Source organism: Buteo buteo, chromosome 1, assembly GCF_964188355.1.
Source record: "Buteo buteo chromosome 1, bButBut1.hap1.1, whole genome shotgun sequence".
NCBI lineage: Eukaryota > Metazoa > Chordata > Aves > Accipitriformes > Accipitridae > Buteo > Buteo buteo.
Genome location: NC_134171.1, coordinates 50191638 through 50211428, shown reverse-complemented (window position 1 = coordinate 50211428; position 19791 = coordinate 50191638). Strand labels below are relative to the sequence as shown.

The 19791-nt window shown below is 42.2% G+C and overlaps 1 protein-coding gene across 5 annotated transcripts in view; it reads right to left on the bottom strand.

Moving 5' to 3' along the window:
* The window catches only part of SH3D19 (SH3 domain containing 19), a 122283-nt gene that overhangs the window by 82397 nt on the left and 20095 nt on the right, over window positions 1-19791 (bottom strand). For 3 of the 5 annotated variants that reach the window (XM_075029776.1, XM_075029786.1, XM_075029795.1), the window contains exon 1: window positions 4108-4435. In XM_075029776.1, coding sequence (XP_074885877.1) covers window positions 4108-4198 — 91 coding nt within the window. In that variant the 5' untranslated portion in view covers window positions 4199-4435. Of the gene's footprint in view, window positions 1-4107; window positions 4436-5773; window positions 5893-14476; window positions 14620-19791 lie in introns of those variants that run through there. The other 2 variants (XM_075029805.1, XM_075029813.1) reach the window with 2 other exon arrangements.

Sequence of the window (19791 nt, the reverse complement as noted above, 5' to 3'; positions counted from 1 at the left end):
TTGATCCAACTCTGAGCTAGACCTTGTTTTGGCAAAAAAAAACCCAAAGCACTTAGTCAATCAACCAACCAAAAATAGATTATTTCACCCATAATCTAAAATTGACCACTAGAGTTGAAAAAGTTCCAGAAAACATCTGAAATACTACGGAGAAACAGGAAGGGGGGAGGGGCGGGGAAGGCAGGGGGCACACAAACAGAAAGAAAACAGAGATGTTCAGTAAGCATAGCAAAACTCGTGTGCAAAATTTACAGCTGCTGTGTGCGAACAAATCACAGACAAGCATTTGTGATAAGTAAAACAGAGCAATATTAAATTATGTCAAAGCCTTTCCTTGTATTATTGACCATCTGTACTTTTAACCACACATTAAAGTACTAATCACAATAGCTTTTCATTATGAACTCAAATAAATTTCATTATTGACTTCTATATTTGGCAATTTTATTTTATTTTTAAGTAAGGAGACATCTGCCACATCCATAATGGGCTATTCTTTCTCCAGGAACACTGACCAGAATTCAAAGTGAAATAACACAGATACTGAATATGTTAAAAATTTCTTGTGCACTTTAGATAATATCAGAATACTAAGATACTCCCTCAGCCCTAATGCAGCAGCAAGGACACATAATCACAGAATAGTTTGGGTTGGAAGAGATCAAAGATCATCTAGTCCAAACTCAATTAACCAATGTAGTTCATAACTAAGATTTACTATATTCACTATAAACTTCCCTGCAAGTCCACTTATTTTAGTCAGTAGTCACGGAATAAAAGTCTAGTCAGAATATGAAAGTACACCAGATTAAGGTCCAAAGTCAAACTGAAGAGAGCCAGTAAGTCTATGGGGAAATAGGATATTAGTTTAGTTTGGTGGTGGTGGTGGTGTTTGGGGTTTTTTTTGTTTCCACTTTATTAAAAACAAACTAAATAAAAATACTAACATTCTAAACAAAAAAATCCAGTGTTCTCTATTACTTCCCAGATCAATGATGTATGTGACAGAAATATGAAACAAGGGGGATAGAAATCAATCACGTTATTTTATTTATTTATATTACAGTAAAGAAACCTAAAGGTTTCCAGCAAGACTGGCTTCCTTTCCCACAGCAGGTGACCAGATGATTCAGTTTAATGAACCTATGCAGCTAATTTTATTCTTCTCAAGTTTTTAAAGAATATATCCTAGTTCTCCTTCCTATCACTTAAAAAACCCCTGTACATATAAAAAAAATAATCAATTGGAATTTTCTCAAAGGGAAAATAATTTCATTAGAGTCTCAAATTGCTCTACTTAATATCTTCTCACAGGTTTTCCAGAACATGCTAATTAAAAAGCTTTCTTGAATTCAGAGAAAACAATTCCATCGTCATGACATGCAGCAGGGTAAAAACAGGCAGTCAGACAAGTCAGCTGAGCTATCTATGACAACTCCACGGACAAGGACAGTTCTGCCCATCTCATCTTCATATGTCTCCAAGTTTTCATTCCCTGCTTTAACATCAGCTCTGGCACTTGTCTAGTGCTTAAGAAAGTCTCTTCAGCTGTTAAACCAGTAAAAAAGCCCCCAAACCAATCCAGCAAAAAACCCCAACCACCCAAACAACCCCCTCCACCCAACCAAATAAATACCACCACATGAGTAGATCTCTAACAGCTCTCAGGCTGCAGTTTCACAGCAACCTAAGCCAAACTAACTCCTGGCATAGTCTCTTACCTCCCTCTGGCTGCATGTTCCTACTCTTTCCCTTGTGCCAGCTTCAACATTCATTAGAACTTGTACAAAACCATTCCAGCGAGCTGAATCAGCAGGCTCCCATCCACTGAAGAGAACAAGAAAAATAGCTTTCTGTTCAGCCAACGCACCACAACAGGTTGGTGCAGGTCCTAGCGAGCACAAGGGCTCCAAGAAAGGTCTCAGCAGCCACCAGGTACATCAGCCCAGGCTGCCACCAAACCACAACTTCAGTGACTTCACTCACCAACAGGTCAGACAAGCAGCAGAGCTGACACAGGAGAAAGAGCAGAAGTGCACATCCACGAAAGAAATCACACCTCTAGCAGTGGTAAGCTGTTAGATTAGTTTAGCTGGCTTCATCCTACAGTATCTAGCATAGCACAACTGTGACTAGCTTCAAAGGAAAATACTACTACTTCATTCCAGTCTCCTGTGTTCTGGTCCTCCAATAAAACAGTGCTAATTACATGTCTGAGTGTTTAGTAAGTCAGAAGCATTTGTGAACTTTCACCTTTCAAGTACCACTTTGCATACACACCTTGTATGTGCAGGACAAAGGTAAGCAACTGTCCTTATGCACTTTCATGCATAAGCTGAGCATACCAGAAGTTTAAGTCGTTCTCATTCACAATTAGTTTAACAGACTGAAATGCTTAAATTGAGAGTCTGCTAAGATGCAACTACATTTCTTAAACCCTGCAAAAATATCCAATGGGTTATTTAACACCTACTTAGGTTACCATTTTGGCAGTGTAACTGCATATTACACCTCAAAAAAACCCCACTTATTTTCAATAGGTTTGTAAATAAAGGTATAAGAGACTTGTCAAGTAAGGGAAGAACAGCAAACTCATCCACCTCAGGTGATATTCTTCACGGATGCCTTAAGAATGCTCTGCTGGGAGTCTGTGCCATTGTCCACTGTAGAGTCTTGCAAACAGATGGAAAGAAGGTGAGACAGCTAAAGCAGAATGCTGTTCATTCACACATACTTTTCACTAGTAAGGTAAACAGTGCCGGACCCACTTCAAAGGGGCGTTGTGAGGACAAAGTAATAATAAAAATAAAAAAAAGAACCCAGGCCCTTTATTACTGATTAGTAGCATTGTGCCAAAGACAAACTCTAGGAACAAGCTTTGTTCCACAAGAAAGCGGCAAAGATTATATACATATATAATGTCCGTCAAACCAATTATGTGTTTTCCGCTAATAAAAATCTCCAAAAGAAACACCTTTAAGAAGCAGACCTAGCAGCATGAACATTTAGCCATTGAGGAAACCATAGAGGAATCAACACTTTTTTATTTGCACCCTACCCTAGACAAGGTGAAACCCTGCACACGTGCCAAGCCACAATAGTTTCAACAGGCTCCTACTAATCCCGCACCTGTCCAGATACGCGGTGACGTACCTAGGGTCACTGGAAGCCATAGCGCCTGCCTGTTGCAAGTTTTCTTCTGTGATCCTCCAAATTGCTGTGGTTTTGCCATCTATGAGGGGACACTAAATTTCTTGTTGCTCAAATGGATGCAAAACCACATGAATTGTAGAAGTTACTACATCGTTAAGGTTGTATCATCATTATTAAAAATCAGAATATTTGAAATTCAACTTTAAACATGCAGTGTGGCTGAGATCTTCTCTGGAAACAGACCGTAGGAAAACGACTCATTCTGGAGGGGCTTTTACACTGACACAAAAAGGAGCGCTGCATTCACACCTCAGTGGCTACAGAAAGGTGGTAATGGGCATTGCCCCTCAAATAACAATGACGTCTGAAGTAAATACTTTCAACTGCTGCCAGGGTGCAGTGGATTTCACCATTTCAAATAAAAGCTTGTTGCAAACTCCAAGTCTCTCCACGAAGGCTTATCAATCTGCTTGCTCCCAAGCTCCTGTCTCCATGCCTTCTCATATACGCCAATTCTTGCCTCCTGCTCGCCAAGACCTGCTGCCCATACCTACACGGAAACGACTACATGTGGACAACTTTGACGCCTAGACGTTCCTCCACCTTGGTGCCTTCTAGAAAAATCGGTATTTTGTTTCCTGATACGGCATCTTAAGCACCTGGATGTGCCTGTGGCGGACAGCGCGTGTCCACGTTAGCATTAGCTCGGAGAAGGAGCGAGCTCCGGGGCTGAGCCTCGGGCCGGAGACCCCGCCAGCAGCGCGCTCGGGGCTAACGCCGGCCCGTGGCTCGGATGCACCGGAGCTGAACTGACCCGACCCGGGGCGAAGCCGACTGGGACGGCGCACGCTGGGGCGGCACCGCCAACGCCGCCCAGACCCCGACAGGAATTCAGACCCGGGGAGCGGGCCAGGGCTAGCCCGAAGCAAGCGACGCCGCGGCCCCGCCCCTCACCTGCCGCCGAGCTCAGGGCGACCCTCCGGTGCCTCCTGCCGAGCTCCCGCAGCTCCTCCTCGTCCTCCTCCAGCCTCCAGGCTTCGGCCATCGGCGGCGGGGGGGGCGGCTGACAGCATTCAAGAAGCGGGGGCTGCCATGTCCGCCCGCGGCCGGCGCCCTCCCCTCAGCGCGGCCGCCCGGCCCCCCTGATCCCCGGGCCTGCCCCGCACCTGCGCCCTCTCCGCCCCGCTTCTCCCGGCGAGCTTTCAGCGCGGGCCGCTCCGCGCTCCGGCGAGCGGGGGCGAGGCGGGAGCCGGCGGGCGGGAGGAGAGGAGAGGAGAGGAGAGGAGGGAGAGGGAGAGGCGGCGGCGGCGGCCGCGGCCTTTCCTGCCCATCCGCGGCTCTCCGGCGTCAGCAGGAAACCCGGCGGCCGCCTGGCACCGCCACAAAAGGGGGCGGAGGAGGCGGTGGCGGGGGGAGGTACCTGGCGGCCGCCGCCGGGCAGCGCTCCGCCGCGGCGGGCACCTCGCGGGTGCCCTGTGGGGCGGGGCCGGGCCGGGGCGTCCCCGCCGGTACCGCGGGGGGGGCGTGTGAACCCGAGCGGCCCCGTGCGAAGGGCTTGCGGCCGGGGGGTCCGAAGTCTTCCTCCCCTCACGATGAGGGTTAGGAGGGGAAAAGGGCAGTCGCTGCGAGCGGGCCGGGAAGCCGGGAGCACCGGGGGGTGCCGGCGGGGTAGAAGAGCTGCCCGGCCCTGCCGAGCTGGGCCCTGGGCGGCCCATCGGCTTAGGGCTGAGGGCAGGCAGGCGTTCAAACGGCGGCCGGCGCTAATTCTCCGCCAGGAGGATGCGTTTCCTGGCGTGGGGTTCGCTAGGGTGGTTTAAACTACTTCAGGACTTGAAGTAATCTCACGGACGCACTTGAAACCGGTGAGGTACCCACTTCCAGTGCAGAAGCGATATGAACAATCTGGGCACGTTTCAAGTTGGACACTTAGAAGTCAGGTGTAGTTTTAGCTTTAATTTTTTTTTTTTTTTTCCTGGGCCTCAGTTGCCCATATCTAAAATTGAAATTACGTTGCTTCTTCACATCATATGGTTACTGTAAAACCAAGTTATAAACGTTTTTACAGATGACTCCACCACTAAAAAGAGCATATAAGGAAGTTAAATTCAGCTTCAGAGCAGGTGAATAAGGGACAGTAAATAAATAAAGTATGTGACCACAAATTAGACCAGGAAGATACAACAAAACATTGAGTAATCCTAATGTAGAGCAATATCTGTGCTGACTCACTAAGCACCATCTAGTCTGTACACTGAATAAAGCAGATCGTGCAGGTTGAAAAAATGTATGTGATCACAAAACTGAAAAATATAATGCGGGAATACAAATGATTGTCTATGCGTTTCTTAGTGTTTCAGTGCTTGACTTTACAATCATTGTTCCTTAACAGAGGCTTTTTTTCACTAGAATGTTTAATGTTCAAATGGTGTAATAATTACACTTTAGAAGGACATAAGGCTTTATACTATAAGAGGAAGTAAGGCCAGGCATAAAATTGGATGTACAGCAGCACTATATAACAGACAAATCAAACCTTCCACTGCAGGTATGGGTTCTCGAAAGCCTTATGCTTCAGGTGACCTCTGCATGGGTGGATAGCATGGTAGTCAAAGGATCTCACCTCACAAATTTGAATGCAAGATCAGCGTGCCTTGTACATGATCTGAATTGAATACAAAGTTCCTCAATGGAGCACTGCTGTCACAGATAAGGCTATAAGGCTGTGCCGCAAAGCCTCACCTGCAACAAAAAAACACAAAAAAGAAGTTCCAATGGAGAAAGTATGAGGCAGAACAGCGGGAGGGAGGGAAGTCTCTTGTATGTGCATGTGTGAGAGACAAAAGAGAATCTCCTGTGTAAAACAAACAGTATGTGGTGTTTGTATGCTGGTTCTTTGCTGTGGAGCCAAAATGAAGCACCCATATTCAGCTCCTAAACTCCACTAAGCACAAAGAGTGACAAGGATCATCCATTTTCTGCTTCCTGAATATCTCCTTTTTGTACAATGTGTTTCACTACTGCTGGGGGGTAAGGAAAGGAAGCATGCTATCATGTAAAATTACGCAGGAAAGAACAAACAGAAATATACCATAGAACATAACACAAATTCAAAGAGTGCAGAAGATTGAATGAAATCTTTTGTTGCTGTTGATGAAATTAACACAGAGACTTCCAAGCATATAAAACTGAAAAATACATTTGGAGAGATCTTAGGCTGAAGAAAAACATGCTGAAGAGAGTAGTTATGACCAAGAAAACATTCCCCAAAATTTCAAATAATACAGTATGGAAGGATCATTTAATGTTGACAATCATCAAGAGTTCCTTAGCATTCACAAGGGAAGTCATACTTAAAGATGAAAGTACAATACCTAAATAATATAAAGTGATGAAGTCTCTGAAGCAACTGCTTGGCCATATACCAAGCTCTGCCAGCAGGAAATGCACTTGGGACAGGGACTGAGTTTTAGAGCTAGAGGGAAATGCCTGGAACTGATTGAAGATGGATTTCCTCAGAAAGGAAGAGATCAAACTAAGATACAATTCATATGTGGATACAAGATTCAGGTAGCAATGACCAACATACTACTGGAAACAGTACTGGAAACAGTTTCCAATCAGTACTACTGGAAACAAGTAAAAATTCCCAGCATTTAAATGAAATTAAAATGCAAGGCAACATTGTGTGTAATACTCGAACCATATTTCTGAAACATTTATTGCAAAAAACATTCAATAATATGCCATATGCATTGCCTCCAAAAGGAGGTTGCTTACCAGTAGCTAGAATTCTTCAGCGTATGTTGTCTGTAGGTGTGCTGACACTGTCAGTGTACAAATGTCACAAGCATTCAAGCTTAGAGGTGTTCTTTAGGTTTTAAATGCCTATAGAACAAGTGTATGTAGGGTAATATACAGGAATGTGTAAGACAGTACGTTCGCGTACTCTTCACTTCTCTCAGCTGCAAAATCTGCTAACTTGTAAGGACTCTAAGGGAGTAGAGACAGTGGGTGGATGTCTAGAGCTCCATTTCTTGCAAATAATTCTTTTCTAGTGAGTGCTTGCCAGATGCCCTCATCCATACTCTCTGACTGTGAGCTGTGCTACATGTAGTGTTCGCTACATATCAAGGTGCCACGATTAGATCACTGATCAACCCCCCAGACCAGGGAAAGAGACAGATAACACACACAGTGTGAGCGCCAACTTCCCCCTTTTATTGCGCAGTTAATTCCTTTTATACTAACAAGGGGAGGCGGGATTACAGGTACATCACAAGGCTGCGACTAACCCTCTAACTTTCCGTGACATCGCGAGATCTTCCAAACGCTGAACCCTACACTACACTTCTAGTTTATGTTGGTATTTTCAAGTGATAAACAGCGTTAGGGTTTTCTGTGAAATGCAACAACACATCACTGGCTTGATACCTGATAAAGGTCTGTGAATAATGGAGGTACCTAGGAAGGAGGTAGGCTTTAACAAGTCTGCAGGAGACAGACGGGGCTCTGACAGAGTGCTCCTAAGCAGCAACAGCAGATCTACCTTAGCAGTCTTGGAACAGATCCTGACACAGCCCTTTATCTGGGTAAGCAGTTCCTAGGGGGAGGAGAGAGCTGTGCTTTTGGGTCTTTAGAGAAGCAACAAAACCAGCTGTTGAAATAATCAAAAGAGCCACAGTTGCTGGCTGGTCTAATAATAGCCTAGGCCAGACAGAGTAATTTGCGATAATTTGGCTCAGATTGAAACACACGTAAAAAAAGACTTCTGCAGGGTTGCTGGGCCCAGGGGAAGAAGGAAACAAAGGGGAGGGGGGGGATGAACTGGACCCAACCATTTCAAGTGCAGCAGGAATTAAAGCCATGTGGGAAATTCTCTCCAGAAAGTCAAGGAACAAAGCTCCTCTTTCACTTTTCAGCAAGTAAACTGATAGAAATTATCAAAAAGTTATGAAAGGGGAAGAAAAAGTACATGTAGAAGCAAGTTGCAAAAGTTTTATAAAAAAAAAAGGAATAAAAAAGCAGAGCACTTGCTATAGTCTCAGGTAGTTGAGAGGAACACATCAGCATGTGGCATATGCTGCTCTAAAGCCCTTCATGAAGTACAATGTATTTGCGTCTAACAAGCAGGGTGAAGGAAAAAATAATTGCATTCTTGTACTTCAGTGAGAATCACTGCTGTGTACATGTGCGTAGGAATAAAAAGACTTTTGTATATTTTCATAGCTACACTTCTTCAAGAAAACAAACCTTACCATCTCAAAAAGTCTGCAATTTGGTTATTAAAATCTGGAAATTTTTCACTGAAATTCTATTTCATCATATGCATCTTTGCGGTAATGTACATACTTTGAATTTCACAATGGTAGAGTAAAAGAAGGAAACAACTGGGTAAATGGGTCTTTGTACTCTCTGCTGAATGCTTACACTTGCCTTGGCAGTTATTATTTTTTAAGTATTTTGTTCTGATTTGCATCCCTGGAATTGCCACTTTGTTTGGCCCTGCAAAAAGACACTGTTTTTCAACAAAAAATATCATCTCTATAGAACTGCTTAATTGAAGTTGCCCATGTAGCCTCAATATCTATTCAGGTTCTGCAAAGCAGCTGAAGCCTGCAATGAGTGTATCAGTGTTTGGCCAAGATACAGGAGCCTCAGACCACAAAAGAATGCAGACAAAGGATTTTTTAAAAATGCAAAGGATGAAAAACAGCGTTTTCAAATGAGAAAATGTAGCCTTTGGACATGACAACATTATTTTTGTTCTGAGTAAAAATAACAAGGGTGTCGTTCAATAGATGAATGACATTGGCAATATAGCCAAGTATAGGAAGCTGACATCGCTGAGGGCCAAGATCTGATAATTTGATCTCCATTTGTGTTCAGCTGGTCCAATGGGTTTTACTGTAGTTGGAGAAAGACATATCAGGAGTCTGCAGGCTTCCTGAAATGTCTCCAGCTAAGTGCAGGTTCTCCTTGCATTTTTACAGCTGCTTGTGGCTCCCAGCATATCAGCATGATGACAGTCTAAAGGTAGATGGCTTTATGATGAGTGAAGATGATTGAAATAAAAGATTATTGATTTCCTCAAAAAAGGACCTTTCGCGTTGAAACATGGGGAAATTACCTTTATGTAAAACTAGGGATTTTGAGACTGCTCTCAAAAAATGAGAAGGATGTCTGTATGAAAGCAGCAAATCCAATAATTTCAAAAGACCAACAACTGGCAGCCAAGTGGGATAAACCTATTCAGAGGGAGATTCTTACAGTTGTTAGTTTTTAAACTAGTTTTACAAATAATTTTGGTTACTTTTGCTGTTTTCCAACTTTTGTGGACTAAAAGCATCCTTTCCTCTCCTGTCCTGTTAACAAACATCCCTTAGCAGTATTTTTCTCCTTTATTAGTGTTATCACTCACAGGGTAAGAAATATGTCTGTTTCTACTGCCTTCACGATTAAAGAGAATAAGGAAAAGTAGAAAAAATGTGAGGAAATACAGCAGGGAAAAGAGCTGGGTCAGAGGTAAATGCTTATTACAAAGAGAGGCTGTCAAGGCCAAATTGATTCGTAGTTTGAGTCCTGAAGTATTCATGCTTACTCTATAACCACAGAGTTATCAGTGGACAGTGTTGATGTTGTGCTAAGTGAGCTGGCAACAGCATGATGTAAGAAGTGTTACCACATTGGACGCAAATGAGTCTAATACCTAAGAATATACAATGCTAGCCCCAGGATGAGAGTCCAGCTTTTCTGCTGCAGTTTGCACTTCAGTGCAAAGAGCTGACAAGGGAAAAACTTATGGAAGACAGCAAACAGAGTCCTAAAGAATTTTCAGAAGGTGAAGCAGGGTCATAAATTTGTCCATTGCAGTAAATTTAGAAGTTTCTCACAGTACTGAAATTGGTTACAGATATGAGTAGCTCTGATTTTGTTTTCTTCTGTTCTTCTGCCATGAAATGCATGTAAACTGCCTTTCACTGGAAATATATATGACATACAGGTGGATAATCTTCACAGCTGAATACAAAAATTTGCAGTCGCCTGTTTTTTTTGTTGTTTTGAGGGTTTTTTTGGGTTTTGGTTTTTTTTTTCCATGGTACCACCTGTGAGCAGTCAGGCATTCTGTCATGTTTTCCTTGTGCTGAATATTGACACAGTTCACACTTATCAGAAGTATTCACAAAGGTACGTTAATATTCAGCAATAGGGTAATTCTGCAATTAAATAATTGTATGATAATTACTAATTCGTGAGTTCAGTGCTGAAAAGTTTAATATTAATGAGGTTGTAACAGTCTAGTTACATTAATGTGTGTTTGCTAATGGAAAAACAATTTTCTAATGTGGAAGTTTTTCAAAAATTCAAAATAGACTGTTACAAATAGAATATTATGAGTTTCCAACTTTAAAAAAATTATTTTGATCTGTTACAGACATTATCTTTCAGCCATACATTCAACAACACACAGCTTCTTAAAACAATTCTGTTTTTATAAAAACTGAGGAATGAAAAAACAGTTTGATAGCTTTGACTGAGTACTTGGCTAAGACCCTTGACAAATTTTGGATGACATCTGCTTATTTTAAGCCAGCCAGCCAAACGTGATGCAAGATATAGCAGTGTTTCTCAGACATTTATTTTTCAATTTATCTCATAAGAAGGAAGGACCTGCATACCTCAGTAGCAATTAAGGGAAAAATAAAAATAATCCTACATGACAGTATTGGTCCTGTCTTTTTCAATTTTATACCACAACCCTTACCCTAATCACCAAATGTCAATAGAGGAATAGATGATGACAAGCATCCTCATCATCAGGGCCTCCATACTGGCTTTAAAGAGGCTTAAAGCTAGACATCAACTAGGGACTTCATGTATTTCACACTCATGCTTGCAAGAATCTCTTTTGCTAGGCTTTTAGAGGTCCTGCACTCCAGTTATACGTACTTATTTTAACAACTGTATTTTCTGAGCTGACAACTCCCAAGTAATCAAGGAGATACCTATACTGGTTAGATAGATGAAAAATTGAGCTGCAGAACTATTCTTTTTTCTGACTCCCAGAAACAGTTTCATGTTATCCATACATTGCTACTACAAAGCAATCTGGTGTTTTTAGTGTTGATGACCTCTTGCTAAACTCTTTGATGTTGAGTTTTGTTATCAGTATAGTCCAACAATGGAGGCCTTATGCTGGTTTTTTTTACCTCCTTATTACTTTGCATATACCTACACACATTCACTGGATTCAGAATTTTTTTCCATATTCACCAAGTATAATCATAGGATTGTGTTATTCAAAAGAAAAAAGATTCATGTGATTAAAAAAATACAAAGTTAAATTTTATAATGTGATGGCACAACAGTAACAAAATTCCTCTGGTTTAGTTACATAAGTGAAAACCAAATGTCTGCCAAATGTCTGGAGCTCCCAGTGAGGTCTGGATTCATGAAGGTTAGCAGCATTTTTGCAAGACACTGTTGGCAAAATCTGAGTTGGATGGACAGTTTCTCACAGAAAACTCGCACGTTTCATCAGAGCTTCGTGTTAGCCAGTTTTTGAGTGAGATCTGTACATAATAGTTCTCAGCTGAAAACTGAAGCAACTCAGATTTTCCTTCAGGCATGATTTTCAAACCTTTTTAGACTTCCCTCACATCTTTTCTGTAGCATTTTATGTCACCATAGTCTCTCCTACTCTTCCCCAATGCATATATATTTTAACTTCTCTAGCCTGCCCCAAATCTCTGCCTTCCTCAGACTGCAGCTACTCATACTGTTTATTCTTCACAATGTTTATTCCTTTACCCAGAAAGAAACTGCACTCTTTCCTCACAGAGAAACAGCCTATTCAGTCCAAATCTTACAGCTGCTTTTTGCAATTTCATTAGCTCAAAGGAAATGTCACATTCTTCAAGGGGCTGCTGAGCAGAAAGCATTAGGAGTGTGGAAAGCATGAAAGGCAGAGAAAAGCCTGGGTAGGATTTCCTGGAGTTTTACACCATGGGAGGAGGTATGGGCTATTCCTCCTCTCTCCAAAAAGGTCCTCGCTCCAATTTACATGGGATTTTGTTGTTTCCAAGGTCAGGAAGTGGCACCCAAAAATTAGTAGGGCAAAAAGGATTCCAGACACACTCACCTGTGCTTTCTACACTCTTTCTGGTTGTTCCCATTGCCTAACCAAATTGTCTTTATGCACAAAATCTCCTAAATGCTTATCTCAGGTTAACTTTATCCGTTCAGGAACTGCTGCACAGAAAGAAATCTTTTACATCTACTGTGAACTCCCCTCCTCTTGATGCAGTCTCAATGACAGAAGTTGTTTAAAGGATCTCTACAGTGTTCAATTCCTGATCAGTAAGAGTTCAATGGTCTGGAAAATAAGGAAGAGAGTGTCAGACTCAGTTTCTGGGGTGCTTTCACAAAAGCTGTGTGTTCAGCACTGAGCTGGAACCAGGAACAAACTATCAGGCCCGAAGCAGGTCTCTCAGAGAGAGACAACTTCATTCCACAAAACCTTCAGGGTTGTAACACAGCCTTTATATTCTGAAAATTTATGAATGTGGTCATGCCCCGAATTTGTACCTATCTGGACAACAATATCAGACTTCCTTCAAGTTGAGAGAAAACAAGTGACATGTTCTGATTTAATTGAAAATATAATTAAAACACCATTTTTGAGCTAGAATTCATCCATGAAATCTACACCATGCTTTTGCCCAGATTGGAGGGGTGCATATAAAGGTGGTAGGTTTGAGTTATTCTTTTCTCTGTGTTTCATCTGTGCAGCAACATATGGAATTTTCTACTGTTGATAGCTCTGGCATACACAATTATTATTGGCAAAGCAATGATTTAAGACTGAGAAAGGAATGCAAAAATTTGCAGAAGGAAAATGTAAAATACGCAGATAAAACCTTGGTCCCATCTCACACAATTATGGGAAATACAGCCTTCCAAGAGGATTAATATGGGTTTATCGACCGGTCCCAGGGCAAGACATTAGAAACTTTTATAGCAAAAGGAAAACATATATTGAGAATTTCTGGAGTAAATTGTCTCTTGTTTTACTCTGGTGCTTTCACTGGCTGAATGTTGATATACTGCTGCAGCACTAAGACTCATCCTTCTTTGGATTAGCACTAAAGAAAATGCATTAGTTTGACAGTTATAGTAAATGAGCCTTGAGCTTTTTATTTTTATTCATGGCTGGTTAGGTGAGCAGGTCACGTTCCAGCCTCATTAGTGAGTGGTGGCAACTTAAGTCTGGTTATTAATTCTCCAGCTTGCAAGTTGTTAGCAACTGAAGCCCAATAATATTGACATAATGTTGGCTGAACCAGAGATTTCTGAGTCTAGCAGGACTTTTATTTTTGTTTCTTGGTGAAAAATGTCTTGTTGAAAAAAAAAGTAACAACTGCTTAATGCTAGACAGGTTCACATGGGCTAACATTACATCTGGTGTGTTAACAACTGGAAAAGTGACATGCTTGGATGTTTCCATTCTGATTCTTTTTTGGTATTTGCTCAAGACTTCTGAAAATTTACAGGCCTGAGTTTAAAAATAGATTTAGTGAATGAAAACAATTAAATTACACTTCCTGTTCTCCCCAGGAAGTGAATTTTTGCCTGAGTGCAATGGTTCTTGCTAACTTAAAATACCAAAATATCTTGTATTTGCAAGTTGTAATCCCAATCTTATTTACTCTGAAATACTTTGACATTCTTAGTCTTCTACTAGCAGAAGTATTGCATTCATTCTGCATAATTACCAGGTCAAAACTTTCAAGGAGACAACTATAAATTTTCATGATTTCCTAATGTATGACAAAAATTATTTTCAAAGGGAGCATGAGAAATGGAAAATCATCACTGTTAAGATATTTCTAATGTGCTCATGATCACAGTATCCTGGCATGTTAATGAAACTAACTGAAGCCTAATTCAATTCATACATTTTTTTCATCCTTCTAATTACAATAGCACAACTTTTATTTGTGTCACACATTTGCATGTGTTTGTGCATACATGATATCTGTTTCTGTCAGTAACAAAGACACAATTCACAGAAATAAGCTAAGATTGACTGTTGGCCCTAGTAATACAATTAAAGCCCAGACCTAGATAAAGTAAAATATTATGTTGCATGACAGGACAGCATCTGTTGTCTCCTATAATTACTACTAAAATGTAAAGGGAATTTTGTATGCCACTTTCCAGTCTCTTCATTATCTTATGAATGCTATTCATACATCTTTTATTTTTATCCTAAAATTTGACCTCCCCTTTTCAAAATCCCTGTAAAATTAGTATTGTGGCTTACCTTTTAATTTAGAATTAAATTCTTGGAAAATCCAGTGAAATGAATCTCAGGCTATTCATGGTTACGCATGTTCCTTTTCTTGGTGTGACTGTACTCTGAACTGTTGAGCTGAGGGAATATTGAAATGTCAGCATGCTTCTTGCCTATAAATAAAGAACAGGCATGTAGAGTGAGTGGTGTCAGGAGGGGAATGACAAATCATGTCCACATATAACCCTATATTTCTTGTGTATATCCCCCATACAGTTCTATCCAATATTGACATGTAATTTCTGTAGTGTGATCCAAATCACATTCAAAGGATGGACAATTTTTATGACCATTCATCCTTGACAGGATCACTTGAACAGCATGTGTAACTGAACTCTCCAAGAGGCAATCTTTTTCTGTGCAAAGTGATATCAGAATACAAACAGTGAGCCAAGAAGAAATAGGAAAAACAGAAGGTCACGGCACTCCTGAGAAAGCAAACCGAACAGGTTCTACTGAACCAAGTAAAAATGTTTAAAAATTATGCCCATTTGACTTAATTTTTTATTTGTCTAATGTCTTGTTTCCAGAGTCCTGTCACATTAATCTTTTTATATTGAAAATATTCACTAAAAGGTCTCCCAGTTCTTGTACTACCTCTGTCTTCAGTCAGCTGGCTGTTACACACATGCTACTTTAAGACTTACTTCAAGCAGGAAATTCTGAGGCTACCAGAAGTATCACTTTTATTAAAGGCTAGTGAGGAAGCAGGAGAAATGGTAGAATCAGAAATTGGAAATCAGGAGAAATGGTAGAATCAGAAACCATTTAGAGGGACTGTCTTGTAAGACTTTTAATTGGTGCATGACTGTGACGTGATCACTACTGAGGACAAGCAGTTTTAAGGAACTGGGAGGTGGAAGCACAAAAGCCAGGAAGCAAGGGTTAGCAGTAGAAAAGGGAGGGTCAGGACAAACTTGCTGTACATTCTAGTTTATTTCTGGCTGTTAAATGACCCAAACACCTCCCAATCATTAATACCTTAATCTGGGAAATACAAAGAATGTAAAGACACACTGAGATGTTTGTTATTTAACAGAAATTCAGGCCTTACATTTGGTATCACAGTTCTTATGTTTGTGCCATCAACTATGCATATGATTAATTCCCCACTTTTCTCCCAGTTACATTATGCTTTTGTTGGCTACAATAAAAAGTTGTGTTTATATTTTTATTCTTGTATAATAAATAGTCTAGCACATTTATGATAAGCCCATATGGTCCACACTGATCCAGACTCTGATCACAAGGAAGGTTTGTGTAAGTTTCACCACAGCCTCCAGTGTCGTGTCTTCTGCACTTCTCCTGTTACTTTGAGGAGCAAGTTCAGTGATGAACTGGAACAGTGACGACAGAGCTGTATTAGCACACTGCTTGCTGGCAAGTGATCCTCATAGAAATTACTTAGGACATCTCAATAAAAGTGAAGTGATTCTTGTGCACTTTAAATGTCTTCAAATATGCTCTAGCGATTTTATGCCTGCTCAGATAGTTGGCGTGTTCTGCAGCTAGTGGAGTCCTTGCTGGTGGCAGTATAAAAGTATAAAGAGTATAAAGGCTGTTTATTCAAAGGCCTCTTGCAAAACATGGCAAATGGGAGCTGTCAGAGCCAGAACTTCAGCACTGGTTGGAAACCAGTTCAGACTGCCAAGCAACCCAGAATCAGAGGACTACAAAGATGGTTTAAAACTAGTCTTGCTTATCCTCCCCTAAGGCTATGAATTCAGTCCTCCTGCTTCTAGACATGTAGTGTAAAAATTCTCATGTAGTCCTGCTGCATTGTTTACTTAATTAGGTGGGCTCCCTTCTACACCAGGATTGGTTTTCCTCATTTAAAAAAACCAGCAGAAATACAAGTGCTTTCCCTCTGTTGTAAGCAGGTGCAGGCACAGGAGCTTGGCACAGGTATTTCTGTATGCCTATTTTAATCAGTGTCAGTAGATGAGGACACATACTCCAAAGAATTACAATCAAAACAATGGAGTCTTTCTGCCAGCTTCAGCTGGTTTTGGATCAGGCATGTAAGTCCTTACATTATCCACAACACACATACAGTGCTGAAGCAGTCCTCGTGGGGGACTTTAACTTTCCAGACATCTGCTGGAAATACAACACAGCAGTGAGTAAACAATCAAGGAGCTTCCTGGAGTGTGTGGAAGATAACTTCCTGACACAGCTGGTAGGTGAGCCAACCAGGGGAGGAGCCTTGCTAGATCTGTTGTTTACGAACAGGGAAGGACTGGTGGGAGGTGTGGTGGTCGGAGGCCGTCTTGGGCTTAGCGACCATGAAATGATAGAATTTTCAGTTCTTGGTGAGGCAAGGAAGGTGGTCAGCAAAACCACCACTATGGACTTCCGGAGGGCAAACTTTGGCCTCTTTGAGGCACTGGTTGAGAGAGTCCCTTGGGAGACAGTCCTGAAAGGCAAAGGGGTCCAGGAAGGATGGACATTCTTTAAGAAGGAAATCTTCATGGCTCCGGACCAGGCTATTCCCATGTGCCGCAAGTCAAACCGCCGAGGAAAACGACCGGCCTGGCTGAATGGGGAGCTTTTGCTAGGAGTCAAGAAAAAAAGGAGAGTTTATCATCTCTAGAGGAAAGGGCGGGCAACTTGGGAGGAGTACAGGGATCTTGTTAGATCATACAGAGAGAAAATTAGAAAGGCAAAAGCTCAGCTAGAACTAAATCTGGCCACTATTGTAAGGGACAACAAAAAATGTTTTTACAAATATGTTAATAGTAAAAAGAATCCCAAGGAGAATATCTGTCCTTTAATGGATACAGAAGGGAACGTAGCAACCAGAGATGAGGAAAAGGCCGAGGTACTTAATGCCTTCTTTGCCTCAGTCTTTAATAGTGAGTCCAGTTATCCTCAGGGTACTCCACCCCTTGAGCTGGAAGGTAAGGATGAAGAGCAGAACATACCTCCCTCAATCCAGGAGGAAATAGTTAGTGACCTACTATGCCATGTGAACACTCACAAATCCATGGGACCTGATGGGATCCATCCAAGAGTACTTAGGCAACTGGCAGAGGTCCTTGCCAAGCCACTCTCTATCATCTATCGGCGATCCTGGTCAACAGGGGAGGTCCCAGAGGACTGGACGCTTGCCAATGTGACTCCCATTTATAAGAAGGGTCAGAGGGAGGATCCGGGGAACTACAGGCCTGTCAGCCTGACCTCGGTACCAGGGAAGATTATGGAACGGTTTGTCTTGAGAGCACTCACATGGCAAGTCCAGGATAAGAAGGGGATCAGGCCCAGTCAGCATGGGTTTATGAAAGGCAGGTCCTGCTTTACCAACCTGATCTCCTTCTATGACCAGGTGACCCGCCTAGTGGATGAGGGAAAGGCTGTGGATGTTATCTTCCTTGACTTCAGCAAGGCCTTTGACACTGTCTCTCATGGCATACTCCTTGAGAAACTGTCGTCTCGTGGCTTGGATAAGTGTACTCTTCACTGGGTGAAAAACTGGCTGGATGGACGAGCCCAGAGGGTTGTGGTGAATGGGGTGAAATCCAGTTGGTGGCGGGTCACAAGTGGTGTTCCTCAGGGCTTGGTGGTGGGCCCTGTTCTGTTTAATATCTTTATCGATGATTTGGATGAGGGTATTGAGTGCACCCTCAGCAAGTTTGCAGACAACACCAAGTTGGGAGGCAGGGTCGATCTGCTTGAGCGTAGGGAGGCTCTACAAAGAGGTCTGGACAGGCTGGATCGATGGGCTGAGGCCAATTGTATGAAGTTCAACAAGGCCAAGTGCCGGGGCCTGCACTTCAGTCACAGCAACCCCATGCAGCGCTACAGGCTTGGGGAAGAGTGGCTGGAAAGCTGCCCGGCAGAGAAAGACCTGGGGGTGCTGGTTGACAGCCGGCTGAATATGAGCCAGCAGTGTGCCCAGCTGGCGAAGAAGGCCAACGGCATCCTGGCCTGTATCAGAAATAGTGTGGCCAGCAGGAGCAGGGAGGTGATTGTTCCCCTGTACTTGGCACTGGTGAGGCCGCACCTCGAGTACTGTGTTCAGATTTGGGCCCCTCACTACAGGAAAAACATTGAGGTGCTGGAGCGTGTCCAGAGAAGGGCAACCAAGTTGGTGAGAGGCCTGGAGCACAAGTCTTATGAGGAGCGGCTGAGGGAGCTGAGGCTGTTTAGTCTAGAGAAGAGGAGTCTGAGGGGAGACCTTATCGCTCTCTACAACTACCTGAAGGGGGCTCATAGTGAGGTGAGTGCTGGTCTCTTCTGTCAGGTGGCTGGAGATAGGACAAGAGGAAATGGCCTCAAGTTGAGGCAAGGGAGATTTAGGTTAGATGTTAGGAAAAATTTTTTTACTGAGAGGGTTGTCAGACGTTGGAATAGGCTGCCCAGGGAAGTGGTTGAGTCACCATCCCTGGAGGTATTCAAAAAGTGAGTAGACGGTGTACTTCAGGACATGGTTTAGTAGGCATGGTTGATGGTTAGATTCGATGATCTTGAAGGTCTTTTCCAGCCTAAATGATTCTATGATGCTATGATTCAATGGAAGAACTATTAATTTTCCAGACCTGCAGACTGATTTGATAAGATCACATTTATGGGGTAATAATGCCATTCCATTTCAGTCTTTTGCCTCTCTTCTAACAAATAGCGCTGCCACTTTCTGCCAGCTGTGGTAAATTCTGAGATGTGAATGTTTATTCATTAGGATGTGAATGGAAAATATTAAAGAGTGAAGTTTCAAAAAGCTGTGTTTTGAAGAGAAAGAAAAAAACACCCACATAATTTTGCAGCACTTTGTTAAATATCAGACCGAAGGGAAATCAAGCCAGCTTCCTGGAGCTGGTACTGTGGAAGTGGCTAGCTTTTTGAGCCTTAGATTTTATACACTGCTCACAGAATTTATCACATTCAATTCTTTTATGACAGATGGTATAACTTCATGTGTGTGTGTGATTGAGAGCTATACCAAAATGTGCTCCTGAAGTGTTGCATTGTATTGAGCAATTTTTCTCTTTACACTTCAATACATTTAGTACTGTGTTTAGTGTCCACAAAATATCTTTTATAAATAACAGTATTGGAGATTCACCACTGCCTGAAGGTTGTACTAGATTCCATGCATATTCAGGATAAGACTTTTGCAGTCAAGCCAACAGGAAAAGAAATGGTAGCTTAATAGACACAACAGGAAAAGAAATAGTGCAAACAGTACAGATAATTAAACGAAGCAGCAAAATCAAGACAGGAGATTATTTCAATGCAAAACTTGATCTGAGGTGAGAGAGGGCGGAGTACTGGGTAGCTGAAGGGGA